Source organism: Etheostoma cragini, chromosome 7, assembly GCF_013103735.1.
Source record: "Etheostoma cragini isolate CJK2018 chromosome 7, CSU_Ecrag_1.0, whole genome shotgun sequence".
NCBI lineage: Eukaryota > Metazoa > Chordata > Actinopteri > Perciformes > Percidae > Etheostoma > Etheostoma cragini.
The window spans coordinates 19,459,104-19,483,361 of record NC_048413.1 but is presented as its reverse complement, the minus strand read 5'-3'; the positions used below and the strand labels follow the sequence as shown (position 1 = coordinate 19,483,361).

The 24,258-nt window shown below is 41.3% G+C and overlaps 2 protein-coding genes across 2 annotated transcripts in view; one reads left to right on the top strand and one right to left on the bottom strand.

The window, feature by feature from the left end:
• LOC117947568 (transketolase-like) overlaps positions 1–10,643 on the top strand; it is a 16,306-nt gene extending 5,663 nt beyond the window's left edge. Inside the window, exons 5-14 of the mRNA XM_034876609.1 lie at positions 176–367; positions 774–892; positions 2,284–2,480; positions 2,685–2,849; positions 4,400–4,556; positions 5,854–5,984; positions 6,741–6,824; positions 7,091–7,184; positions 7,292–7,414; positions 9,897–10,643. Of these exons, the coding sequence (XP_034732500.1) occupies positions 176–367; positions 774–892; positions 2,284–2,480; positions 2,685–2,849; positions 4,400–4,556; positions 5,854–5,984; positions 6,741–6,824; positions 7,091–7,184; positions 7,292–7,414; positions 9,897–10,084 (1,450 nt within the window). The 3' untranslated portion in view covers positions 10,085–10,643. The remainder of the gene's footprint in view (positions 1–175; positions 368–773; positions 893–2,283; positions 2,481–2,684; positions 2,850–4,399; positions 4,557–5,853; positions 5,985–6,740; positions 6,825–7,090; positions 7,185–7,291; positions 7,415–9,896) is intronic.
• An 8,666-nt stretch (positions 10,644–19,309) lies between these two features.
• nsun5 (NOP2/Sun RNA methyltransferase 5) lies at positions 19,310–23,230 on the bottom strand. Its single transcript, XM_034877517.1, has 4 exons — positions 22,027–23,230; positions 20,671–20,881; positions 20,220–20,384; positions 19,310–19,597 (listed from the first exon to the last, which is right to left on the bottom strand). The coding sequence occupies exons 1-4, from the start codon at positions 22,949–22,951 to the stop codon at positions 19,414–19,416; spliced, it is 1,485 nt and encodes a 494-aa protein (XP_034733408.1). The 5' UTR covers positions 22,952–23,230; the 3' UTR covers positions 19,310–19,413.
• Positions 23,231–24,258: the final 1,028 nt, after the last annotated feature.

Genomic DNA, 24,258 nt, shown 5'->3' with positions numbered 1-24,258 from the left:
TGTGTGTGTTTGTTTGACATTTTGATCTTTGCGTGTGTTTAGGTGTGAGGGTCAGCTGTCACATCAGTAGATGGGAGAATGTGCCAAAAGGGAAAATGGAGCTGATATGGAAAATGAATCTTTTTCTTCTCTCTTAGTCTGTCTTAACAAGCTCCCCATCTCTCTTTGTTTGTAGCTATCGGGTGTTCTGCCTGCTGGGTGATGGAGAGCTGTCCGAGGGCTCAGTGTGGGAGGCCATGGCCTTCGCCTCATACTACCAACTAGACAACCTGGTGGCCATTTTGGACATCAACCGCCTGGGTCAGAGCGACCCGGCTCCACTCCAGCATCATGTGGAGAAGTACCAGCGCCGCTGTGAGGCCTTTGGGTGAGCGAGGGAGTCAGAAGGCAAGGGTGTGCACAGGAGGGTGGGTGGGTGGGTGGGTTTAGTTGTCCATCTGGATCTCTTAAGTGTGAGGCAAATGTGTGTCATTTAGTGCCAAAATGATTGGAACATTTTTGACTATGATTATCAATACATGGGTTGGTGTCAAATCTGGCCTGCTGCATGTCATCTCTCTATCCAACAATTAAGGAGCACTGATATGTGCTAAAATGCTAAAAGTTGGTGCTGATGTTAGGGGCTTGCAGGAATTCCAGTAGGAATGTTTCATAAAAAAATATAAAATGTTCTTTTACCCAGAGTTTTATTCATTCATAAATGGACTTTACCATTAAGAAACACACCTGTATGACTGCATTTAAAGTTTAATCTCCTCTGTTTTTTTTTCCAGGTGGCATGCCATCATTGTGGATGGCCACAGTGTGGAGGAGCTGTGTAAGGTGTTGAGTCAGCCCCGCCACCAGCCACTTGCCATCATCTCTAAGACTATCAAGGGCAAAGGCATCCCAGGTATTGATCACACGCAGTGATCCACTGTATGTGAATTCAGTCAGTATCAGTGTGGCGTTATCCTGTAATGTGTAGAGGCTGAGTAAAGTTCTCACATGTGTGTCCTTTTTTATATTTAAAATAGACTTAATAATTCCCAAATATTGTGTGGAAGATGTGCACCATGAATCAGTTACCTGCTTTTTTGTGCCTATATGTCTCTCTTTCAAATGTGGACATCAATCTCTCAATGATTTAATATATTTCAAGCATAACATTTCAGAATAATCATGACATTTGGCGTTTATCACTAACCAACTCCAAAAAACTTTTTCTAAATGATGACTAGGTAAAATGGTGGCAACTTACTGGGAATAATATTTCTGTCAGAAGTTTTTTATAGCCGCCTGGATACCCGCCGCCAGCACAGAGTGGCCCTAACTTGCTATAATCCAGGCAGCGCTTCAGTGTTTTAGCTGCTGCAGCTCAGTAATCCCTCAGAATGTGTAGGATACACTCACAGCAACAGCTCATTGTGCTTGTGTTGTGATAACGGTTAGGAGCAGTGTGTGTGACCATGTGTGCGACCATGTCCGCATGGAGAGGGAGAGATAAAAAGACAGTTGTTATAAAAGCAATATGTGTGTGTATCCAAGAGAGGAGTATGTCTTTGTATACATACGATTTTCTGAGTGTTGTTATAGACCTGTGGCCTCTTCATTATATCATTTTGATCTTCAAAGTAGCCTATTGAAACCCACTGAAGTGAACGATTGTTATGAGTATGACAGCTGGCCATGGTTTATTTTATGCACATGCATAAATGTGAAGGTGACACGTATATATCAGGAGGGATTTACGTTATTTAGTATATGTATTTAATAAGTATAATAATGATAGTTGTTGTTATTATATGTATTTTATATGCTCAGTTGCATAAAAAATGTATCTAAACTTCCTTAATACCAAACGCAAATACAGGTCATCTCTCTAGGTCCATTTATGAGCCCCTCAATCCTCACAGGATTATGCTTTATCAGTTAAGATCTACTATATTTGCCAATTTTAACTTGTGAACTCATGAAAATTTGACCGTATATACAGTATGAAACAACTTTGACCACATAAATAGTACATTTTATTGTCACCACCTTATTTTATTAATAAAAAGTCAGTTTTTGTTACCTCCAAGCTGCGATATGTTGTTATTATCATGTCTTATACTGCACATTAACAGATACACTTGTTTGCTCTAGTCCTCAAGTGTGTGTGTGTGTGTGTGTGTGTGTGTGTGTGTGTGTGTGTGTGTGTGTGTGTGTGTGTGTGTGTGTGTGTGTGTGTGTGTGTGTGTGTGTGTGTGTGTGTGTGTGTGTGTGTGTGTGTGTGTGTGTGTCTTTCTGTCTTTCTTTCAGCGGCTGAGGATAAAATGGGCTGGCACGGGAAACCCCTGCCCAAAGACATGGCCGACAGCGTGATCAAGGAGATGCAGAGCCGCATCATCAGCTGCAACAAGCGCCTGTATCCTTCTCCGCCCACTGAGGATGCATCACCTGTCAGCCTCCGCAACATCCGCATGCCAAGTGCACCCAGCTACAAAACTGGAGAAAAGGTATGATCAGTGGTCGCAGACAAGCTCAGATGTCTTTGATAACCTTAAAAACTAATTTTTGTTCAAATTTTAAATTGTGTTAAATTGCCCTAAACAAATACATTTGATTTAATGGCACAACTTTTCAGATGGAATACAACAAAGCTTCCACCAAGCTGGAGTATCTACTACTGATTGGTTGTCTGTTTGTGCATGTGTAACCAGATTGCTACAAGGAAGGCGTATGGCATGGCCCTGGCCAAGCTGGGTCGTTACAATGACCAAGTGGTAGCTCTAGATGGGGACACCAAAAACTCCACCTTCTCTGAGCTCTTTAAGAACGAACACCCTAACCGCTACGTGGAGTGCTACATCGCAGAGCAGAACATGGTGAGAAACAGACCTCTTCAGTTAGATGGCTGGAGAGGTTTTGGATCATACAGGCTGTTAAAACCTCCATATAATTAATAAAATAAACAAACATCACTTTTTCTAATGTATGTTTACTAGGGGTGGGGAAAAAAAATTGGTACAGCATAGTATCGCGATATTTTCAGAGGCAATATTGTATCAATATACAGGCGCCAAGTATCAATCTTTTATTGTTACTTGCAGCAATAAATGTGAAGTGTTATGAACAAACAGAGAAATGTATCTTTTTAGATAAAACAGATGTTGACATAGTTTCCTTTTGGGGACATCCTTTGAAGTTGGGAAAAATTAGAAGTTTGAAATTAGGTTATAAATTGCATTATATTGCAGAATGTTGCAATATGTTTAAAATCACAATAACGTTGTATCGTTGCATGAGTATTGTGATGATGTATCAGAAGGTGTCTGGTGATTCCCACCCCTAATGTTTACCTTCAGCTATGTCACAATATATTTGAGGTGGTGATGCTATCACGTCATCTCTTGAGTAGCATTAACACAACCACCTTCTAGTGTACATATTCTCGTTTTATTAACATCAGCATCGTTACGGATACTTGAAAGGTCCTTCCACACAGCAACAACAGGCCAATCACAGTGTGTCATTGTCTGTCAGGATTGGTTAAAAATGTGAATCGTCATGATTAACCATGAAATATAAGTGTCACTGTGCTCTTTGAGTTTTTCAGAGCCTTTTATTAACGGTAAAGCTAACTGTTTACTGCTACATTACTTACAGTTACCAGTGAAAACGGTCTGCAAATTTTCTTTTCATGCTGCAATAGGGATCATTTGAGTGATGAAGTTTTGCATTCTCAATTAAAATGTACATATTTCTATTTGTCATGATTTTTCTTGACATTTCAAAGAGTTGGTTGGTTGGTTTAAACTTCTTAAATTGTAAATAATTTTTTCATGTACTGAATGTACAAAGACAAATCAAATTTGTTTTTGAGGGCTTATTTACATAAGGTAAAGAAGTTACACCTAAACTTGCATTTCTGAAATACATTTTTTTGTGGGGTATGACTTGCTATGCTATCCTATCCTAAGACTGTACTTTGAGCAAAGCTGACAGGCCAATGCTAAGCATGTTTAATGTGTACTATATTCTTCATTAGTTAGCGTGTTAGCATACAAACATTTGATAATTACCACTAAACACAACGTACAGCTGAGGCTGATGGTGATGTGATTTGCAACACTTTTGGCAACAAGTCAAAACACTCTCAATAAAGTTGTTCTTTATACTATAAGTGTTGCGGAAGATGTGACAAGACTTTTTCACTTTTCCACTCATATTTGGAAGTTAGTAAAGTTTAGACATTTCACAAAAACAAAAAAGCAACATAATGGTGGCGCTAGAGAAAGTGTTAGAGGATCAGCAAAGTAATCCGTATTTATCCTCTTGGGATTATGAATGTCTGTAAAAAAATGTTGTGTCAAACCATGCCAATTTTGTACCTCCTCCTTTTCCCTCCATTCTATCTCTGTGTCCTCGCTTGCAGGTGAGCGTGGCCATAGGTTGTGCCGTGCGCGACCGTAACGTGGTGTTTGCCAGCACTTTCGCCACGTTCTTCAGCCGGGCCTACGACCAGCTCCGCATGGCCAGCATCTCTGAGAGCAACATCAACCTCTGCGGCTCCCACTGCGGTGTCTCTATCGGTCAGTGACCTGTGACTTTCCAGCGGTTCATTTTAAAGTCCTTCTACTGACTTTTCCTCTCAACATTGTATCATTGTGGATTTGTAGGATTGGGAGAATGGTTTAAATTCATTCAGATGAGAGAAGGAAGACAAACCTGTTATTATGATTACATTCTAGGGTAGTGAACATTTTGTAAACATTTGTAGCAAGCTGTACTGTAGGATTCATCATTATGGAGCGATCTTGTGTGCCAGCCACTGTCACTGATATCGTTAGGACACTCACTGTGTACCACCTTTCCTCTCACTACTCCTTGTTCTTCGATCCAGTTTGACACAATTCTGCTTTTGGAGTGATTCAGCCCACTGAAGCAGAGATCTTCAACATGGGGTCCGAGACCCTTAGTGGGTCCTCAGAGTCAATGCAGGGGGGGGCTCCAATTTTTTTTCAAGTGTTTTTCATAAATTAAAATGTCTTAAAATAAATCCAACATACTATTAGCAATTATAAATCCACACTGATGATAGGCATACAGATAGATAAGGTAGTCCCTAAGATAGCCATCCACAGATGCAGTTCATCCCAAAGGATTCAATGGGCCACATGTACATGTTCAACATGATTTATACAATAATGACAATCATATCATTATATAGCTTAGTTTTCTATGCATAACTGTATTGTATAAAGGCTTTAAGCCACCCTACATGTGATTGTAGGCCCAGTTTAATATGCAACTTAATTTTATACAACATATGTAGTAGTGGGTTCCTGCTCCGTCCCTCTCAGTTAGGGGTTTTGGTTTAAAACAACACTTAAAACCCCTGCACAACAGGATATAAAGTCAAATAAAAATCATCCCAAGCTGATCTGTAACTGCAGAAGATATTGAATTCTTTGTTTTATCAGAGCTTGTTGCTGCTTTAAATTCACTACAGTGGGTTGAACTGCTCTCAGTATGTCTGTTTGAATTTTCCTGATCCTAAACACCCCCTCCCAACTTCTCACCTCCTCTGTTGTTCTGTTGTCCATCTTTGTCTCCTGGTATCAGCACTGTTCCTCCTCACCTCCTCCCTCTCACTGTCTCTGTATCATGGAGGTGATGACAAAGCGGCCTGATCCTCTTTCACCTCTTCCTCCTCCTTCTCCTCTTTCTCCTTCTCCTCCACCTCTTCAGGTACATTGCATGCACACCTTTCCAGACTGTATGCATGCCAGTCTACCAGAATTTATCTTACAGTCTACTTTAATAAACATGTGAGTCTTACTGTACCTGACTTTTGTCTGTTTGGTGCGGATATGTGTGTACATTTAGGCGAGGATGGGCCCTCTCAGATGGGTCTGGAGGATCTGGCCATGTTTAGAGCCATTCCCACGGCAACCATCTTCTACCCTAGCGACGGTGTCTCCACTGAGAAAGCTGTGGAGCTTGCCGCCAACACAAAGGTACCCATAGTCACCAGCAATAAGAAATGAAAAAGAGTTGAAAATTGACATTGTTAAAGGTCTCATGACATGGTGCTCTTTGGATGCTTTTATATAAACCTTAGTGGTCCCCTAATACTGTATCTGAAGTCTCTTTCCCAAACTTCAGCCATGGTGCAGAATTATAGCCACAAGAGCCAGTCCCACAATGAGCTTTCCTTTGGATGTGTCTTAGGATGCTATTGAGGGTATGTGCCATTTCTGAGTCTGTAGCTTTTGAGGCGAGGGGGGGGCAAGGTTTAGGCTGGGAGTTTGGCCTTGACCAACTGCCACTTTGCTCGTTTGACAGCCATGATATTGCTTTCTCATGGGTGGGCCAAATTCTCTGGGCGCGCAAAGCAGAGAGAAACTCAAAATAAAAGCTCTGATGGGCCAATCTGGAATCATGCCCCTTATGATGTCCTGAGGGGCACTAATCCAGATCTGCCCATCTGAGCTTTCATTTTCTCAAAGACAGAGCAGGATATCCAGGGCTCGGTTTATACCTATCGCCATTTCTAGCCACTGAGGGACCATGGGTAGGCTGAAAAAAAAAAAAAAACTCATAAAGTGAATTTTTCATGTCATGGGACCTTTTTTAAAAGAAATTAATCTAAAAGGTTTAGAGCAGTGTAAAAGCTCAATCATATTAAGATTTTTTAGATTGAATCTTTGACATTTTTTTTTGTGTGTTAAAGAGTATGGTGTCATGTAGATTGTTTCTTGTTTTTTTTGTAGGGTTTGTGTTTCATCCGAACGAGCCGCCCAGAGAACAACATCATTTACAACTGTAACGAGGACTTCCATGTTGGTCAGGCTAAGGTTTGTAGCAGTGTTTTATATATTCTTTAAACTATTTCATGCTCTTTGGACTCCCTCATCACAAATGACTAATTCTTGGTGCCTGCTCTGCTGCGACATCATGTCATTTCTACTGTCAGTTGGTGTCTTGTCTTGCTGTGATTTGTATAGTATCCTTGTCTCGCTAATTAGCCAAAATGCTATACCTATACAAAGTCTTCTCACTAGACTTGTGTGCACGTTTCCATATGGAGTCCACATCCAAATATCTCTTCCCTTCCCACTAGGTCGTGTTTAAATCCAATGACGACCATGTGACTGTGATTGGAGCAGGAGTGACCCTCCACGAGGCTCTGGCTGCTGCTGAACAGCTGAAGAAAGGTATACAAATAGACCAAACAAAAGAAACCAGCCAATGTCAGCATAAAAGTATACACTCTTTTACATCAGTTGAACTGCATCCTCCACATTCCTCTATCCCCCCTCAGAAAGAATTAACATCCGTGTGATTGACCCATTCACCATCAAACCCCTGGACTCCAAGACCATCATCGACAATGCCAGGGCCACCAGAGGACGCATCATCACAGTGGAGGACCACTACTATGAAGGTAAAGAGTCACAAATGGCCGTCCAACAAAATTAACAAATGTCAGCCTACAACACCCAGGATTCAACATATCCTCCTCTTTCCACTAGAGACACTCCAATAGATCAAATTAAACATTTACTAATTAAAACTTCAAATGATTTTGAAACCACAGGGAGGCCGTACTGATGGAATTATGATTTGAAATTGGTTTGATTTATGTTGTCTTATTGACAAATATTCTGTTCTCAGAAAATGCCAGAAACACATTGGTCACAAAGTAATCTCAATTCTGTTTCTGTTTCAATTTCTGTACACAGAATGTTGCTGCACGATGTCTCATACACTTAGATTTTATAATATGTTTAACATTATACTTTTCGACAGGTTCAAATAATATATAGCAATTTAAAGTTCCACTCTATTTCATAAATCTACTGAATCATGTCCAGTTAGAATCCGGTCAGTCCCATTTTGCCTGGGGTTCCCAGCATTAGCAGGACAGCTTAAACTAGCAGGCATAAGGATTGTTTTGCAGCTTCTCGTGTGTTGAATTTGTGTCATGAATAAAATGCCTGGAGCAGCTAAAGACAAAGGTCTGTCTGAAGTTAGAGAAGCCCTGAGGAAGCTGAAATCTGAGGAAGGGATGAGACTGAAGAGCAGCAAGAGGGGAAGAGGTATAGGGATGCAAATACAGTAAGTGGCAAATAATTGGGGTGAAAGTTGTGGTTATGAAGAGACAGATTGAAGATATAGAAAAGGTGTAATGGATCAAAACAGTATGGGAGAGAATGGGGAAGAGAAGGGGGAGGGGAAAGGAGGAGGAGCTGGGAGAGCCTGTCAGGGTTTCTTAATTTCAGCTCTGGCTTTGGGCTCTCGCTGACCTACATACAGTACCAGTATGACAAAAAACAAGTGTCCAGAATTGTTTGTGTGTTTTTTTCTTTTTTCCTCTACATGTAGCTGATTTAATTGCTCATTGAGATTACATCTGTCTGAAAAAAGGGAGATGACACACCCACACACACACATACACATACACACACATATTAAATCGGATTTACTTGAGTGGTTAATCACATGCAAGTGAAATGTAAAATGTTCGCAGGAGTAGTAATATGTCCATGTTTGTGGAAGCTGCACATGTAAAAAAGGCTGTCCAAGAGCACAGCATATTTGGTGTATGTGTGTGTTGGCACTTGGCAGAGGGTGAAAACCAAGTGGTATCCAGGGTACAGAGGAATGTAGTGTACAGATGGGTAAATGGCGTGCAGAGGGAAATATCCCTTTCATCAGAAGGGCTCTCCAAACCATTTCCTCTTAAAGGTCCCATGGCATGAAAATTTCACTTTGAGGTCTTTTTAACATTTATATGTGCTCCTCCAGCCTGCCTATGGTCCCCAGTAGCTATAAATGGTGAAAGGTGCAAACAAATCGCTCTGGGTATCCTGCTCTGCCTTTTTTAGAAAATGAAAGCTCAGATGGGCCAATCTGGAAACCCACCCCTTATGATGTCATAAGGGACAAGGTTACCTCCCCTTTAGGTGTTTTGCCTGCCCAGAGAATTTGGCCAACCCATGAGAGAGAGATATCATGTCAAATTGGCTGTTGGTCAAGGACACACCCCCAGCCTCTACCTTGCCCCCCCCCCCCCCCCCCTCAAAAGCTACAGACTCAGAAATGGCACATACTAAGCAAAGCTCATTGTGGGACCCAAATGATGCAATGATGTATGATTCTATCTTCTATGCTACTGTAATATCCACGGTGAAATGTTTTAGAAATAGTACAGATTGTAACATGACGTGTTATTCTGAGGAATTTAGGGGTTTCCAAACTTTCTCCAGAGCCATCACACCACCTTTTGCACTTTTTATGTTTTCACCAGATGTGTGTTGGATTTCCAACAACACACACAAAAAACAGAAATTGCCATATACATGTAGGTATTTTGGGAACATTCCAACATAACAACTCACAAAAATCTCAAAGCATAGCTAGAATGGGTAGGGATGTCACTTTCTCTCACTCTGAAACAACAACATCAACAGGGGCTGGGGAAAATGCAGTAGTGAAAAACATGTAATGCCTTTCTCTTTTTCTCATTTCTCAGCTTTCATGTTTCCTCAATCAGAAATGTCTGACAGTTTGGAGTGAGAAGTTTAAAAAAAAGAGTGATAGAGGAGGGGAGGATGGAGGGAGAGGAGAGACTTAAGGGGGTGAAAGTGAGACAGAGGAGGAGTGGGAGGGTGGTCAAGGGAGGGTGTTGTTCGTCCTGTCAGTCTACATCACATCGCTGCAAAGCTCAATCGCCTGTGAGGCTCATGAGATTCAAGATGACGGAATGCTGAAAATCGAAAGAAGGAAGATTAAAGAACAAATGAGAGAGTTCAATCTGAATATTAGGAGAGATTCTAGAATTTAAAAACAAGTTTTGTGTGTGATTTGGTTGAACTGGCCTTTTTAATCAATAGTGCTGACTGCTGTATATTCTGATTCCTCAGGTGGTCTAGGTGAGGCAGTGTGCTCGGCAGTAATCAACGAGACCGGATTCACCGTCCACCGCCTGGCAGTTTCCCAGGTGCCACGCAGCGGGAAGCCCCAAGAGCTGCTCCGCATCTTTGGCATCGACCGCGACGCCATCACTCAGGCAGTCCGCAAGGTGCTCAGCAGCTCCGCCAACGCTAAGTAAGAACGCTGCAGCAGTGGCAGCAGCGGCAACAATATGGAAAAGGACTCCGTGGTTAACTGGGGATTGCCACGGAGACAGCAAACAAATAAACCAACACAGACGGAGGGGAAGACCTTCTAGCCCACTCATGCTCTTGGTCTCATTAAACAAAAATAATTTGTTTGGAAAAAAAAAACATGTTTTTTCTCTGTCATTTATGTGGTTTTGACACCCAAGATTTTTCCCCCATTAGTTTGTGTAAACACACTCCTTCCCTTCACACACATCCACACCTCAACCCTCTGAGCCCTTCCTACCTCCCAGAGAAAGTTCTGTTACTGCTGTAGTGTTTCAGTAAAAGCAGTGAATGTGGTTTGGAGTAAAGTTAAGTCTTTTTATATTTTCTGTGGAACCCTTCTCACTTTTTCAGCACAGCGTTTCGTACGTGTTCACCCAGCACGGCTCTGTAAATCCCACCCCACTAGATCCAGCAGGGTTTGGTCTGTTTGAGCACTGACTGTTTTTGACCCTGACTTGGATGGGACTGCTTGACATCAATAAAGGGATGGTTTCTTCACAATACTTGTGTCGGAAGTCTTTCTTGTAGATTGTGGTTGCAATGACAGTAACAATTGTGCAAAACCTGTTTTCTTTATTTCTACATCAACCTATTTGCTCACATCCTGGATAACAATTTCTTCAAGATTGCATAAAACTAACCTAAATAAAAATTCAAAGGAAAATATACAGCCTAAACCACATCCATTATTTCTCATTAAGTAATATTGCTTCTGTAGCCAATGGCTAAAACTTTTGGTAAAGAATCTTCATGTGTAGTCAAGCAGCGTAGATCTAGTGACAACTTTACCAGATGCGGGTTGGACTTGTCACAGCAGGGGGAAGCACAGGTGTAAATAATCAAATGAATGATGGCTGCTTCAGGTTCAGAGTCCTGTACATGCTGACTCCCTTGCAAAACGTACAGGGACACTTGACTTGACCAGAGCCATTGTGAATGTTATTAGTAACACCTGTTTTTCATTTTTTTTATAGTTTGAGATTATGTAAGACATTTTCCATTTCCAAAATCGTTTAAGTGGTTCATCAAATCGTAACCGGGTGAATGGCCCTTCTGCATGCAGGCTACAACTGCATGGTGCAAGTTTGATGGGGTAGCAGATCTGTGGTTCCTATGAGACATTAACAATGTAACATTAGCCAACAGAAGCTATTATGCCCTGCCACTGGCTGTAGCTGTGAAACCAATGAGTACATTGGAATTAACAAGTCCATTCTAGTGATTATAAATTCAACTTTCCATTTGTGATGATGTAATTTATTTCAAAAGGTACAGTGTCACTTTAAGTGCTCACTCATGAAATAATGGCTTGAGAGGTCAGGGCACACCCCCCCAAGTTTTTCCAACGGCATAATGAAACACCCGGGCGGGATTGTCAAGAAGACATATTGCCTGATTACTCCAGATCCTCCACATTTTTGGACCAGACAAACTCCTAAATATACTCGGTTCAAACTACGAATATTTAGTCCTTTAAATGTGATGCAAGACATCCATTCAGGAGCAGCAATTCTGACAACTTTGAAGACTTTTCTAACTATCTCTGCCCAATCTTTAGGGACAGTCAGACAACAGAAAATGGCTCATGGTTCCATCCATTCTGTATGTAGATCTCTGCATCATCTTAGGCAGTCTGTTTGTGTGATACACTGTGTGGCATTTTAACTTTTTGCAATGTAGCAAATTGACATGAGAATAATAAAACAGGGTTTAAAATCACAGTACTTATAATTTTCTATTTACTGTAATTGCTGTTTTGCCCACAGGTGATTTTGGGTTGAATACTAAGGTTTCAAGAACAAAGAAAAACAAGCTGGACTTTGGCATGAACACTGTGATTTATTTGAATCTCATAAATCCAGTAACCAATGAGATTATTTAGTTTGAATGTTGATTCAGCAGTACAATTTTCGGTCGCCTACTACTTCTGAAAACTTTCAGATCCAAAAACCATTCAAATATCATCCTAAACTATGACTTTTTAGGATTTGTATTGGCATTTTAGGCCTTTATTTGATTAGACTGCTTCAACAGGAAGGGTGAATGACATGCAGCAAATGGACGAGGGTTGGAATTGATCCCGTGGCCTCTGCTGCAAGGACTGAGCCTCTGTACATGGGGAGCATGCTCTACCAAAGGACCTACTTTTTCATCATTTTTGACTTACTATACTATGACTTTTTTTGTCATACTATACTATGACTATTTTATGACTTTTTTCAATATTATATCACTTCTTTTGACACACTTACAATATGACTATTCTCACTACTTTACCTTTTTCAACATACTATACTAATACCGTTTTGGACATACTGACTTTTTTTAATCACTTTTTTATATACCGTGTACTATACTTTACCAATTTTGGACAACTATGTTATTACTTTTTAACACTTTTTCAACATACTATGCCTTGACTTTTAATGACTTTTTTTCCAAACATACTATACTATTTGTTTTTCATGACTTTTTTTTGACAAACTATACAATTACTTTTTATCTCTTTTTTTCTATGTACTACTATACAATGATTTTTTTCCTGAAACATTATGCAATTACTTTTTCGTCACTTTTTTTAAACATGCTATAATATGTCTTTTTTTCCACTTCTTTTGACATACCTGTTTTATGACTTTTCTTTGAAAAGAACTTCAACATTTCAATCAAATTCACACAAATTAAAACTTTTCCAACTATTCTCACTAAATCAACTCCTACTGACTAATAGTGTGGTCTTTCTGTGTTTTACTCCTTTGTACTGAACGACTAAACGGATGATTGAACTTCAGCTGGTGAGCACCACAGAAGATTAGACCTAATATCTGGCACAACCTTTGACCTTGCTCCTTTTGCGCAGCAGGAGCTTGTCTGGTCTTTGAGGTGCACAAAGTGTGGCAGCTGGGAGTGTGTGTGTGAGGGAGAAGAGAAAAATGGAGTGACAGATTGTGCATGCATCTTCATATCAGTACAGTGTAGGTGCTGGGAGTGCAGACAGGCTGGGCGTTCCTGTCCTGACGGCCGTCTAAGCATCTGTCTGTATATCTGTCAATCTGTTGTATGGATTCTTCTCCACTAACAGCACACACAAATCAACACACACACATTATAGTAAATATGAAGACATGTGGAGTGGCTCACACACCTCCTGTCAAACGAAATTGCTTCTACTCCAGCACCTTCCAATTGCACAAACAAAACAAAAAGCTATATGAAAACATGCTTCTAGCACATTAATGAGTTACATACAGCCTGTACATAAAACAATGCACCCACCCATTAAAATACAAATTTATACAAATTATACATTTATACAAAATGCAGCACATACTTCAATTCTTAAAGAGAATGTTATACAATGGGAGCCTGACATTTCTGTAATATCTGTGTGTGTGCATGTGTACACATCACTTTCTCATCATCCATAGGTCCAGACAGTGTTACAGCGTTCCCCACTTCCTTCCACTTCGCTGAGCCCCAATCCCCCAATACATAAACACACACACACACACACACACACACACACACATACACACAGTCTCATGGCCAGTTTTTTTCAGACACAAAGGATTGTTAATGTACAGTACATTGTCTAATTATGTATTCTTTAAAGGGTCAATACATCAAAATTATAAATAATAATTAGATTGTGAGACATGTGGGGAGCACACCAATACTGAGAAAAGTAGATAGATAAGATATATACTTCTGGACATCAGCATGGACATGAGGATATACTGTATGCATATTAATAAATTAAATCTTAGAAAACAGCGAACATGGTAGAAAACAGTTTATTTGCCTTAACAACACAGGCTAATTTTAAGGTTAACTTGGATTAAAATTAACTCTAAATAGAAAAATCAGACACCATTTCTTCTTAGGTACACAATATATAATGTAACTTTGTTAAAAAGTGTAAAAGCTCAAATTCATAGTTTGGACATTGATCTTTCTCTTAATTCTGTAACTAAAAGACTTACTAGACACCTAAATTAAAACATAAACATTGATTCCTGTGTGTTTATGCATCTGTATTGAGAAGCTTGTCTCCCACACCAGAAAGCACTTAAGCATTGTGAAAACGCGGTGTGGAAGAAAAAGTGTTCAACCTATTTAACAGCATCAAATATTCATTAGGTAAAAGAACTACACTTCGTCTGAGGTACATCATCTTCAGAGGTTGTATTAGAGTAAAAGGAACAGTCTAGTTTGCAATTCCTTTTAGTTAATGAAAGCTTTTTATAATGTTTAATTGAGAATTGAACTGATTTTCATCAGCAGTCGCATTTTATTCTTTTCCACTATGGGGCTGTTCTGTGTGAGATGCTTCTCTCTTGCTTTACCCCTCCTTCTCACCCCATCTGTCACACCCAGTCAGTCAGCCTCACCCTTCCCCTTTAGTTCCTGTACTCATCACCGCAGTCCCTGATGAGCGCCGTAGGGCCCTTGGAGCGTTATCACTGCTTAGATGGTGGCGAGATCTTTCCCAGCCAGTTTCAGGCATCAACGCAGACTGTCACTGATTGGTTGCCGCGCCCCTGTGACGCCTAGCCAACAACCCACAATAACCCCACCCACCGCAGGATGATCCAGCACACAACATGTTGCCACGCTGGCCACAGAGCAGTCGTGTTTTCTGGCAACCGTCTCAAAGACGACAAGAAGGTCCTGGAAAAGGCTCCAGCCCCCCAAAGATTCAATCATGTTTGTGTACTTCGAAAGAAAAGCGGTGTAGAGCTCCGCCCGAAAGTTAGGCTCTGCCTTCCCCAGATAACACTCTGCGAGTAGACCACCAGCGGAGAGAGGACAGTGATGGAGGAAAAAGAGTGGAGAGAGTGATGGAGGAGAGAGGCGAACAAAGAAGTTAAATCGGAGTCGGGGAGGAGGGATACAGGATTGACGGAAAGGAGAAGTGGGAGGAGGTTCCAGGGATAAAGGGATGGAGGAAGAGAATAGATGAGATGAGATGGAAAAGGGCAGAGAGGAGGAGAAGGATGAAGCAAGAGAAAAAACAAGAAGGGAGGGGAGAGAGGGCATAGACGGAGACCATTGAGGTCAGGAGGAGAATGGGACGCAGAAGAGGGAGAGGAAAGAGTAACAGTGTTAAGAGGGGGAGTTAAGAGAGGATGTGTTGTCATGTCGACTGACTCCATTTTAGAAACCCTCCATTTTACATGTTTAAACCAAGATGGTAAATGTGCTGCTTGAATCATTAAACATGAAGTAAACCTTCTTTGTAGTTGCCCTACTCGAGTGGTATTATTCATGTATCTAAGTAAATGCAAATGCTAAAGATTGTGAACAATGACATAGATAGATATAAATTGTCATGTGTTGTATCTCACCCAGAGTGCCATAAGTGGGGAGCTGAATGTTGTTAGCCACACAGAACTGCTCCATCTTGGTGCATCTTGGTGTTCCATCTTGGTTACAGGTCGCCAATCAAACAAAGAGTATTGAACCTGCATGGCAGACACATTAAATACATGCTTAATAGATGCACTGGAGAAGAGAGTCAGATATTATTGTACATGCAGGTGGAAGCGTTACCTGGTTGCTTGATATGCGGATGCCTCTGTTGGTAATCTTGACCTGTCTCTGTGTGTTAAAGTTAGGCAAGCTCTCCTGTGGAAAATGAAAAAACAGGTCTTCTCAGGAAAAAAATCAAGAGCCCAGAAAAACAGGAATGTACAAAAGAAACAGATCCACTTTCCTGTTTTGACACTTTGGACATACTACACACACTGTATTCCCTTCTGAGAATATATATGAACCCTATAGGTGTGTGTGATGACTTTTTTTCCCCCCAGTCTACTGCTCATATTGATATTCAGGAGTTAAAAATGATCCAATAACGACACATTTGTCCAAATAACATTTTTGGTGCAAACCTTGAAATGTAGATATGATTTCCTCATATCTGAACAGGATAGCACAGTAAACCTAATTAGAAATCAAATAAATAAATTAAAAAAACACACCAAACTTGAAAAACATTTCCAGGTCAAGAATGAACTCCTCTCAAATAAACATAACATGCAACCTGTTAAACATGAATATATTGCAATTTCCACACAAACTTTATAACTGTGATATTGCTCAAATATTGTAAAAATTTTTTTCATGTTTTCTCATAAAAACTAAGAATATGGAGGGAATCATTTAAGGGGACCCAACACCAGCACAATTTCTATGCAGCTTTACATTTATTAAGTAGACCAGTAAAGGTGATGTCTGTGTTCTTTATAAAGACACACACAGCTCTAGTAGATAAAACTATTCTAACTTTAAAACACGGCAGTCTCGACACATCAGTCAGCGGCTTACCTTGCGACCCATTGGTCCTGGTCTTGGCACGTATTTGGTCAGACGCTGCATAGCTGGGGTGTCTTTCCCAGACGATTTGCACTTCTACAACTGAGAAAAATAGTCATAAAAATTAGAATTTCCAAATACAAACATTGTTATTTGGTTATGTCTTGTATCTACCATATGCTAAATATCTTGCAAATTGTTACAGCCCAATAGTTCTTTTTAATCTTTTATACTGCTAAAAGGATGCAGAAGTTAAAAATTGTCTGTTGATTAGTTAATTGTAAAGTGACAAATAGCCTGGAAGGCATGTGCAGAAGCATTTTTAAGCTTCTTTATGAGTGCATGCTTGAGAACATTTTTTTCTTCTTTTTTAAACCTGTCCTGTCTCGCAGCCTGACATACAGTATGAGGAGCTGAATAACTTTTTGTGCCAAACAGATTTGACTTTTAACAAGAGAGTTTTAATATACTCCTTTGTCTGTTTAATTATTTATTTATGATTTGTCATCGGGCGGGACAGGGGGACAGGAATGGGGATTGCACAAACCAACAAACCCTGCAAGAGAATATGGATGGGGCCTTTGGGTGGAGAAACACAAACAAACAAACAACAACAACAAAAGAATCACAGAGACAGCCAGTCAAACAACACCAATAAACAGCTGATATTAAACAAGGGAAAAGGAAAAGGAGAAACAGTCAAGCAAAATAAATCATTTTATAATAAAATTGAATCTATGATTAAATAAATAGATTTAAATAAGTAACTTAATGAAAAGCATAAAGAGTAGTTCTACCTGTTGATAACTATGGACAACCTGAATTTGTTCATGTTGTCTATGGCAAGGCCCCCCAGCCCAGGCCAGAGGCCCGCCACCCCCAACCCCTCCCTCAAGGCAGCACCCCACCCACACACCCCCACCGCCTCCCAAAGGAAAGGAACAGCAGCCACCCCACGACAGCAGCATCAGCCCCCCAGCCCCAGGGGGCCGCCAAACGCACCCAGCCGCTGGGATCCACCTACCAACCGCACGAACCCTGAGCAGCGAGGTTGCAAACACCCACCCTGACTAAGTGATAGAGTTGATCAAGGGGGACCAGAGACACTGATTTTTGTCAATTTTGTTTATTTTTAAAGCAAACATTCTCTGCATGCTAATTTGGTCTATAAGGAAATTCCTGTATTGCATGATGCTTAAATATTTTTTTGCCTCCCAGTTCATGAGGATAGTTTTCTTGGTGATGCATATGGCAGTGAGGAGCATGTATGATGTGTTAGCCTCTATATTAATATCACTTAGGTCCCCCAGTATGCAGAGTGATGGGGAAACTGGGACGGGGTATTTTAGCCAAGTCGATAAGTCCTCACATATCCCCTGCCAGAACTTCTTCTGCACATTGCCACATAGCATGTAATGAACTATCAGATGTGTCACCTGAGCAGTCTAGACAGATGTTGGACTGCCTATAGGACCCATTCTGAACAGTCTTTGTCCTGTATAGAGGAAAATAGTTATTTTTTCCTAAATCCCTTTTAATTGGTTGGCTAAGAATCTGCTGGATTTATTGCCATGATCAAAGTTCTCCAAGTCTTTGTAACTGAAATTGGGACTTTTTATCAATAATATCGTTTAAGTCAAGTTTTACTTTTCTCTGATCATTTAGCATAGTGTTCCTGTGGTGAAGCATTGGCAGCCTCTAATGTTTTTAATATTTTTTGTTCTTATTTTGTTATTTTGCAACATGCAGCCTGTTTTCTCTTGGAATCTGTCTCTTGCTTCCTTTCGGTCTCTTTCTTGTAAATGACACCCACCCACCCACACCTCTGTGGAGCGCTGACATCAATCTACAACAGTGCATTAGCTCCCTCTTGTGTTTCAGATGGCACAATCAGGCAAAATTTATTTAATTTTTCTTTTTTTTTAAATGGAACCACGTGTCTGGCTTCGTGGATAAATCGAACCTGTGTGGTTTCTGTATTTTGGTGGTTTAACAATCGAGCTAGTCCACTCTTATTCTCGGGGTGGAGTTCCCCGGGTGGCGTTGCCGGTGTCCTCCTTGGGTCTGGTCGTTGAGCGGGCCAAAAAGGCGCTCCACACCGCTGATATAGAACACATGATGTCTTTATCAGATGATTGGATTTCTCTAAAAGTACATCTGAACAAGTACAGGACATGTTTTCAAATCCAAGCTAGATCATTTTTAGAGTTTCCAAAACCCCAGTTTTCAATCAATTTGCAATATTTCCACAATACGGTTTACCGGCTTTGGCACGATTGACCAATCCGTGCGACCCGGATACCTTCCCCATCCCGTGTAACAGCAGACAGATCTCCAAGCCAGGGGACAGTCTCCCTTCAGACACCGGGACATGCTGAGTTTAGTGCTGCGGTTTTAACACAGACTTCTTTCTTTCACAGTAGATAAAAGTAAAACCATTTTAAGTTGTTTTGTTTTTTGCATCATCGAAAGCAGGTTGTCTGTCAACTTAATAAATGCATCAACCTGTTTAATACTGAATATAAACATTAATATCAGCTATACAAATTACTCACTTCACGTTTTCTGCAAGATGTACCACCGGCCAGGAAAAACCAGACTACAGATCACAAAAGAGTTGAAAAGTTACTCAACACTTTTGAATATACAAAAGCTGAGTTTTTCCCAACCTTGGCTGTGGTTTCAACCTGCTGGAGAAAACAGCTGACTCTGTTTAGCAGGAAATATGGTGGTTGGCCCCCTACTGGATAGAAACTGCCACTTTTCTGCAGAAACACATAACACCTGAACCCGTTTCTGAAGGAAAAACTCTTCTTAGAAAATCAAGCAATGATTAAACTGAGACGTGATACAGTGAGAAATGATCTTTACTTTTCACCGCATTAATAGAGCCCTCTATGTAGAGCATTCTCTGCAGACAACATGCTGTAACAGTCCCATTTTATATTTCTTATCACTCCACTGTTGCTGCCTTTTTCTTCTTCTTCTTCTTCCTCTTCTTCTTGCCAGGTGTACAGTCAGCCTGTTCTGCTGCAGGTGTCTGTTTGTCCTCCGTCTCTGAAGCATCAGACTCTTCTTGTGAAGCTGCCGGTCTCTTCTGGGAGGTGGACGGGCTGAGTGGTGTCGCCTCCGGCTCGCTGTGACAGAGCAGAATGCTAAAGTCAACCAGTTTACATTTCAGAATGAAATCTTTTCTCGTCTGTATTAAAACCTCCCCTTGAACCTGTAACATTTCATTTAGTTTGTGCTAATAAAGGGATATATAATTTTAAGAAAAACCTATTGTGACTATTGTCATTGAAACAACTTTCAGGAATTGTGAAAGCATCTACTGTAATTTGATATTATTATAGATTTCAGACAACTGCAGACCTCCCGTTCATACTCAAAACCAACTAACAAGAAACATTTGCACAAAATATACATTCAAATTCTTCTTTACAGATTCTCCACTGATTGTGACAGGATGGTGACTGAAGCACAGAGAAATCATACACCAAACACAAATGGCTAAATTGAATATGAATGAATGCGCAAAATATGCAGTCTAGATCATTTCCATTTTACAAACTAAAGGCATTAAAGCAGCATTATAATTTACAGATGAGACACATTAGCATGTAATTAAACATGAGTGTCAATTGGAATCACTAATCCTGAGCAAATTTGACTTAATTTCAGTATTAATCTAAAATAGTACAACAGGATTTAAAACTTTGTTTTATATTAATAGCGTTACATGACACCCCCGGTGTTTACCTTCTCTGAACCGCTGGCTCCTGCTTCTTCTCCACACCTGCGCTGTACTTCTCCAGCAGAGCCACGAAGAAGCCGTGTGTGCGGGTCTTGGCGTGGCTGGCACGCAGACACTTAGTGAGCGGCTCCAGGCCTCGTTCAGGCCACTGAGCCATCAGATTAACCAACCTGGAGGACAAAACACACGTTCAGGCAACCGTTCCATCAAAATCTAATCTTGAAGTCAACCACTGAGAGCTGGTTCCATATCTCCATGTCAGAATTATATTAGTGGCAGAGTGGAGAGTCAAAAAATAAATTGCAAATCAAGGGAAAGATGCAAATGCTCTAAAGTAAATGACCCAGAAAGCCGATACAAAAGAATACTGGGAAAGGCTTAACTATTTCCAGGTACAAAACCATCACTAGGTTTGTTTTAAGTTTGTGTGAGTGTGTGAAACTGGACTGTTGCTACCTGAAGTCGGGGTTCTGCTGCAGACAGGCCGTTACGACCTCCTCGTTCTCCTGGCGGTGGATGGAGCAGGTGGAGTACACCAGGCGCTTCAGGCGAGGGAACTTGAGGCCGTGGTTTAGGCACCTCAGCTGGAAAGAGGCCAAGGAGGCCAGACGAGCCTGATCCTTCTCCTGGTCAGTAGAGGACACATCGCCCCGGAGACACACCATACCTGAACCACACCCACACACACACACACTATAGAAATTATATTGAAATCCTTATTTGTTTGTGTATAGGCAAGTACTGCATAAAACTACATATCCTGGTTAAAGAAATGCAGACAAATCCTACATCATATTCTGGTTTAGAAAGATTGATATGAGGCATATTCGTGAAAAAAAAGTTAATTTCTGATACATAAACAGTATCGGTTTCTTTGACGTGAGTGACAACATAATTATACTCTCGCAGCTGGTCGCGGTGGAGCCTTAATTCACCTTAAAGTCAGGTACTTTTGTTCAGTAGTTCCCAGATTAGGGGTCAAGTCACAGGCACAAGATAAATCTGAGGGGGCATGAGATGATTAACGGGAAGATAAAAGTAACTAGTTAAAAGTTCTGTTATGCAAATCTGCTCATTTCTGGACTTTTCTAATCTTTGCTTTTTTGGATATGGAATATTTTGACAATTATTTCTATGAGACGATGTGTGAAGTTTAGCGGGGAAATGTCTCTGCTTACCTCTCATACACACCTGAAGCTTAGTTTATCATATGTTAATTATAATTTCTTGATCTGTGAGGTAACCAGCAAGAAAGCTGTCAAATTAAAATAGTTGAGTAAACAGTACAAGAAACTCAGACATTTGGTGAAGTAGAAGTATTAGGTTACATCAAATGTCTGGTTGTTCTCCAAGGGTAGGGGTACAATACGGCATAGTATTGCAATATTTTCTGTGTCAATACACAGACGTCAGGTACCAATCTTTTATTATATACACAGTATAAATTCAGTGAGATAAACAAACGGAGAAATTTATCTTTTTAGATGATAAAGTTGATAAAGTTTCCTCTAGTGGACATCTTTTGAAATTGGGAAAAATGTGAAGGTAATAAATTGCAATATTTTGCAGAATATTGCAATATGTTTAAAAATCACAATAATATTTTATTGTGACATCAATATCATGATGCCTCTGGTGATTCCCACCCCTAATGTACTCTAAAGTAAATCTACTTGGCTACTTTCCACCACTGGCAATAACATGCACTTTAGTTGGGAGTGTCACTCTGCTGTGATGCTCCAGAACAAAGATGTACAAGCTTGACAGAGAGACCTGACTCCGACTTCACACATGAAGAGCTGATTACTTTACCTGATCCGCTGCAGGATGGATCCAGCAGGATATACTCAACATCCTTAAACTGAGGGCTGTCAGGGTCCACCTTCAGGAAGTCCTGATTGGCCAGCTGCTGACAGGTGACCCCGGCTCGGAGAAGGAGAGTGGACATGGTGGCCAGACGCTTGGCATCCAAATCATAGGCAAACAGCTTGCCCTTGTTCTTCATGATGGCTGCCAGGTGGCTGGATTTGTTGCCAGGGGCGGCACAGGCATCAATAACATGGCAACCAGGTGGGGGGTTGAGGAGGTAAGCAGGGAGGCAGCTGGCTTTGTCCTGCAGAATGATGTGGCCGGCCTTGTACAGGAAGTGGTCATGGAAGTCAGTTTTAGGAGAGAAGACCAGCAGCTCTGGCAGATGCTGGTCCATCACAAAGTGTTTCTCCTTCAGGGTTAAGTCATCAAGCCTGGAGGCCTGTCCCAAGTAGGAGAAGCCCTCCCTCTTCAGATAGTCCACAGTATCATCCACGGTGGTCTTCAGGGTGTTCACACGCACATACCTTGGCAGCTTGTCCCTGACGAGCTGCTGGACGGTGGCCGGGAGAAGGCCCTCATTGCTGCTGACTTTTTGCTTCACCTTCATGCGGGCCAGCACCGCCTGCAGTCTGGAGCGATGCTTCATCATCAAGGTTTTCCAAGAGCCACCACACTTCAGCCCCTGGCCCATAAGAAGGTCGTACACCAGCACTTTGGCCAAGTGAATCCTTATCTTGGTGTGTTTGAGCAGCTTGGTGGACTCAATGATCTCCTCCAGGACAGAGGAAAACTTCTGGGTCTCACAAACCAGAGCGAACAGCTGTTTTATGTTCACAAATTTGCTGTCGTAAACCAGAGTTTTCACAGCGCCCTGCTTCATCTCGGCTTTCTCCAGGATTTCAGCGGCTTTTAGGTACAAAGCCATGGCAATACAAACTCAAGAGTTAGCTAGCTAGCTAGCTAGCTAATGAGCCAAACTACTTCGCTACTTAATACGCTACTTTTTTTTTTTGGACAACTTGCCTGGCACATTCCTTGTCCTGCCGGAGCTCCCTCTTCTCTAAGCGGGAACAACAAGCTTCTTTGTTAGTTCGTATTAACGTTTTATAAAAGCAGCTTCGTGATAACTTTTCCACCGTGCGCATGGCAGAGGAGCATAGAAGGCTGGTGACACCGGAAGTACTAGCTAGCTAACGCAGTTTTCGACTGACGTAGTTAGGTCTGTCCAGCCAATCACTGGTGACAACGGAAAGATAACAGGCTGGTTCGAGGTGAACTCGCCTCGCATGTAAAGGGGACGTGAGCAGGTGGCTGCAGCCGGGCACGGTGACACAAATCCGGAGTCAAATCGGACACGTTTGAGTTAAGTGCAGATTTGAGTCGCGCATGCGTCAGTTTCCGACGAGCGAAGATGTGAGTTGCGCATGCTGGTGGGTTAGGGTGTGATACACCTCAGGTCAAATGTAAAGTTCAAAGTAGTAATACAATATTGCAATGTTTCAAAAAGCTCTAGGGTTGTAGCAAATGTGTAAGTGTCATTATAACGGTTCTAATGACTTTAACTTTGAGACGGTTTCTTTACAATTTTAAACCTAAGGCATCTTGGTTTGACGTGCCTCTACGACGTCATCAAGATGACAGCGGTGCTTCAGCGTGGCAGTTCACGGTAACTGGGTGGTAAGAATCCAGTCTAAATCAGCAGGGGACCGTGAGAGTATTTTACCACTGGGAATGTGAAACATCTAACCACTGCTCATTTTCTGGTGTTAATTTCTTTATGTATCAATAAGAGCCACATAATATCATTTGACATCTTTTATTTAGATTTTTGTGAATCTTTCATCAACCCAGTCATTTCTGATTTCTTTCAGTAGGGTTAAGACTTGACCCATGCAGGTCACCATTTTTTTTTCATGTGACCTCCTTTTTTCTTGTCACTTCTGGCCTTACCAGTGACTCCAACGCAGCCATCCTTCCCTCAGCATGGGACTGCCATGTATCATGGAGTGATCTGGGGGGCTCTTTTTATGTGCGGTATGTTTATAGTGGGGATGGCAGTTGAGGGACCAGGCTGGTGATCTTCGTTGTCGGGCGGATGAATAACTTCTGAGGGAGTCTCACTGGGGAGGAGAGGTGCGGAAATAATGGTGCCGGTTGGTGCACTCCCCACCCCGGAGCCCTCAAATATTTCATCCATTTACTGTAAGAAAGAACAGAGTTTTAGTTCAAATC

What these genes read in the sequence shown, in the direction of transcription:
- nsun5 (XM_034877517.1), bottom strand. Translation starts at nt 22,951, where the DNA reads ATGGCTTTGTACCTAAAAGCCGCTGAAATCCTGGAGAAAGCCGAGATG. An exon ending in TCCATCCTGCAGCGGATCAG is followed by an intron (nt 20,882 to 22,026) that starts GTAAAGTAATCA and finishes GGTGTGGTTCAG; the next exon opens with GTATGGTGTGTCTCCGGGGC. An exon ending in GAGCCAGCGGTTCAGAGAAG is followed by an intron (nt 19,598 to 20,219) that starts GTAAACACCGGG and finishes GCTCTGTCACAG; the next exon opens with CGAGCCGGAGGCGACACCAC.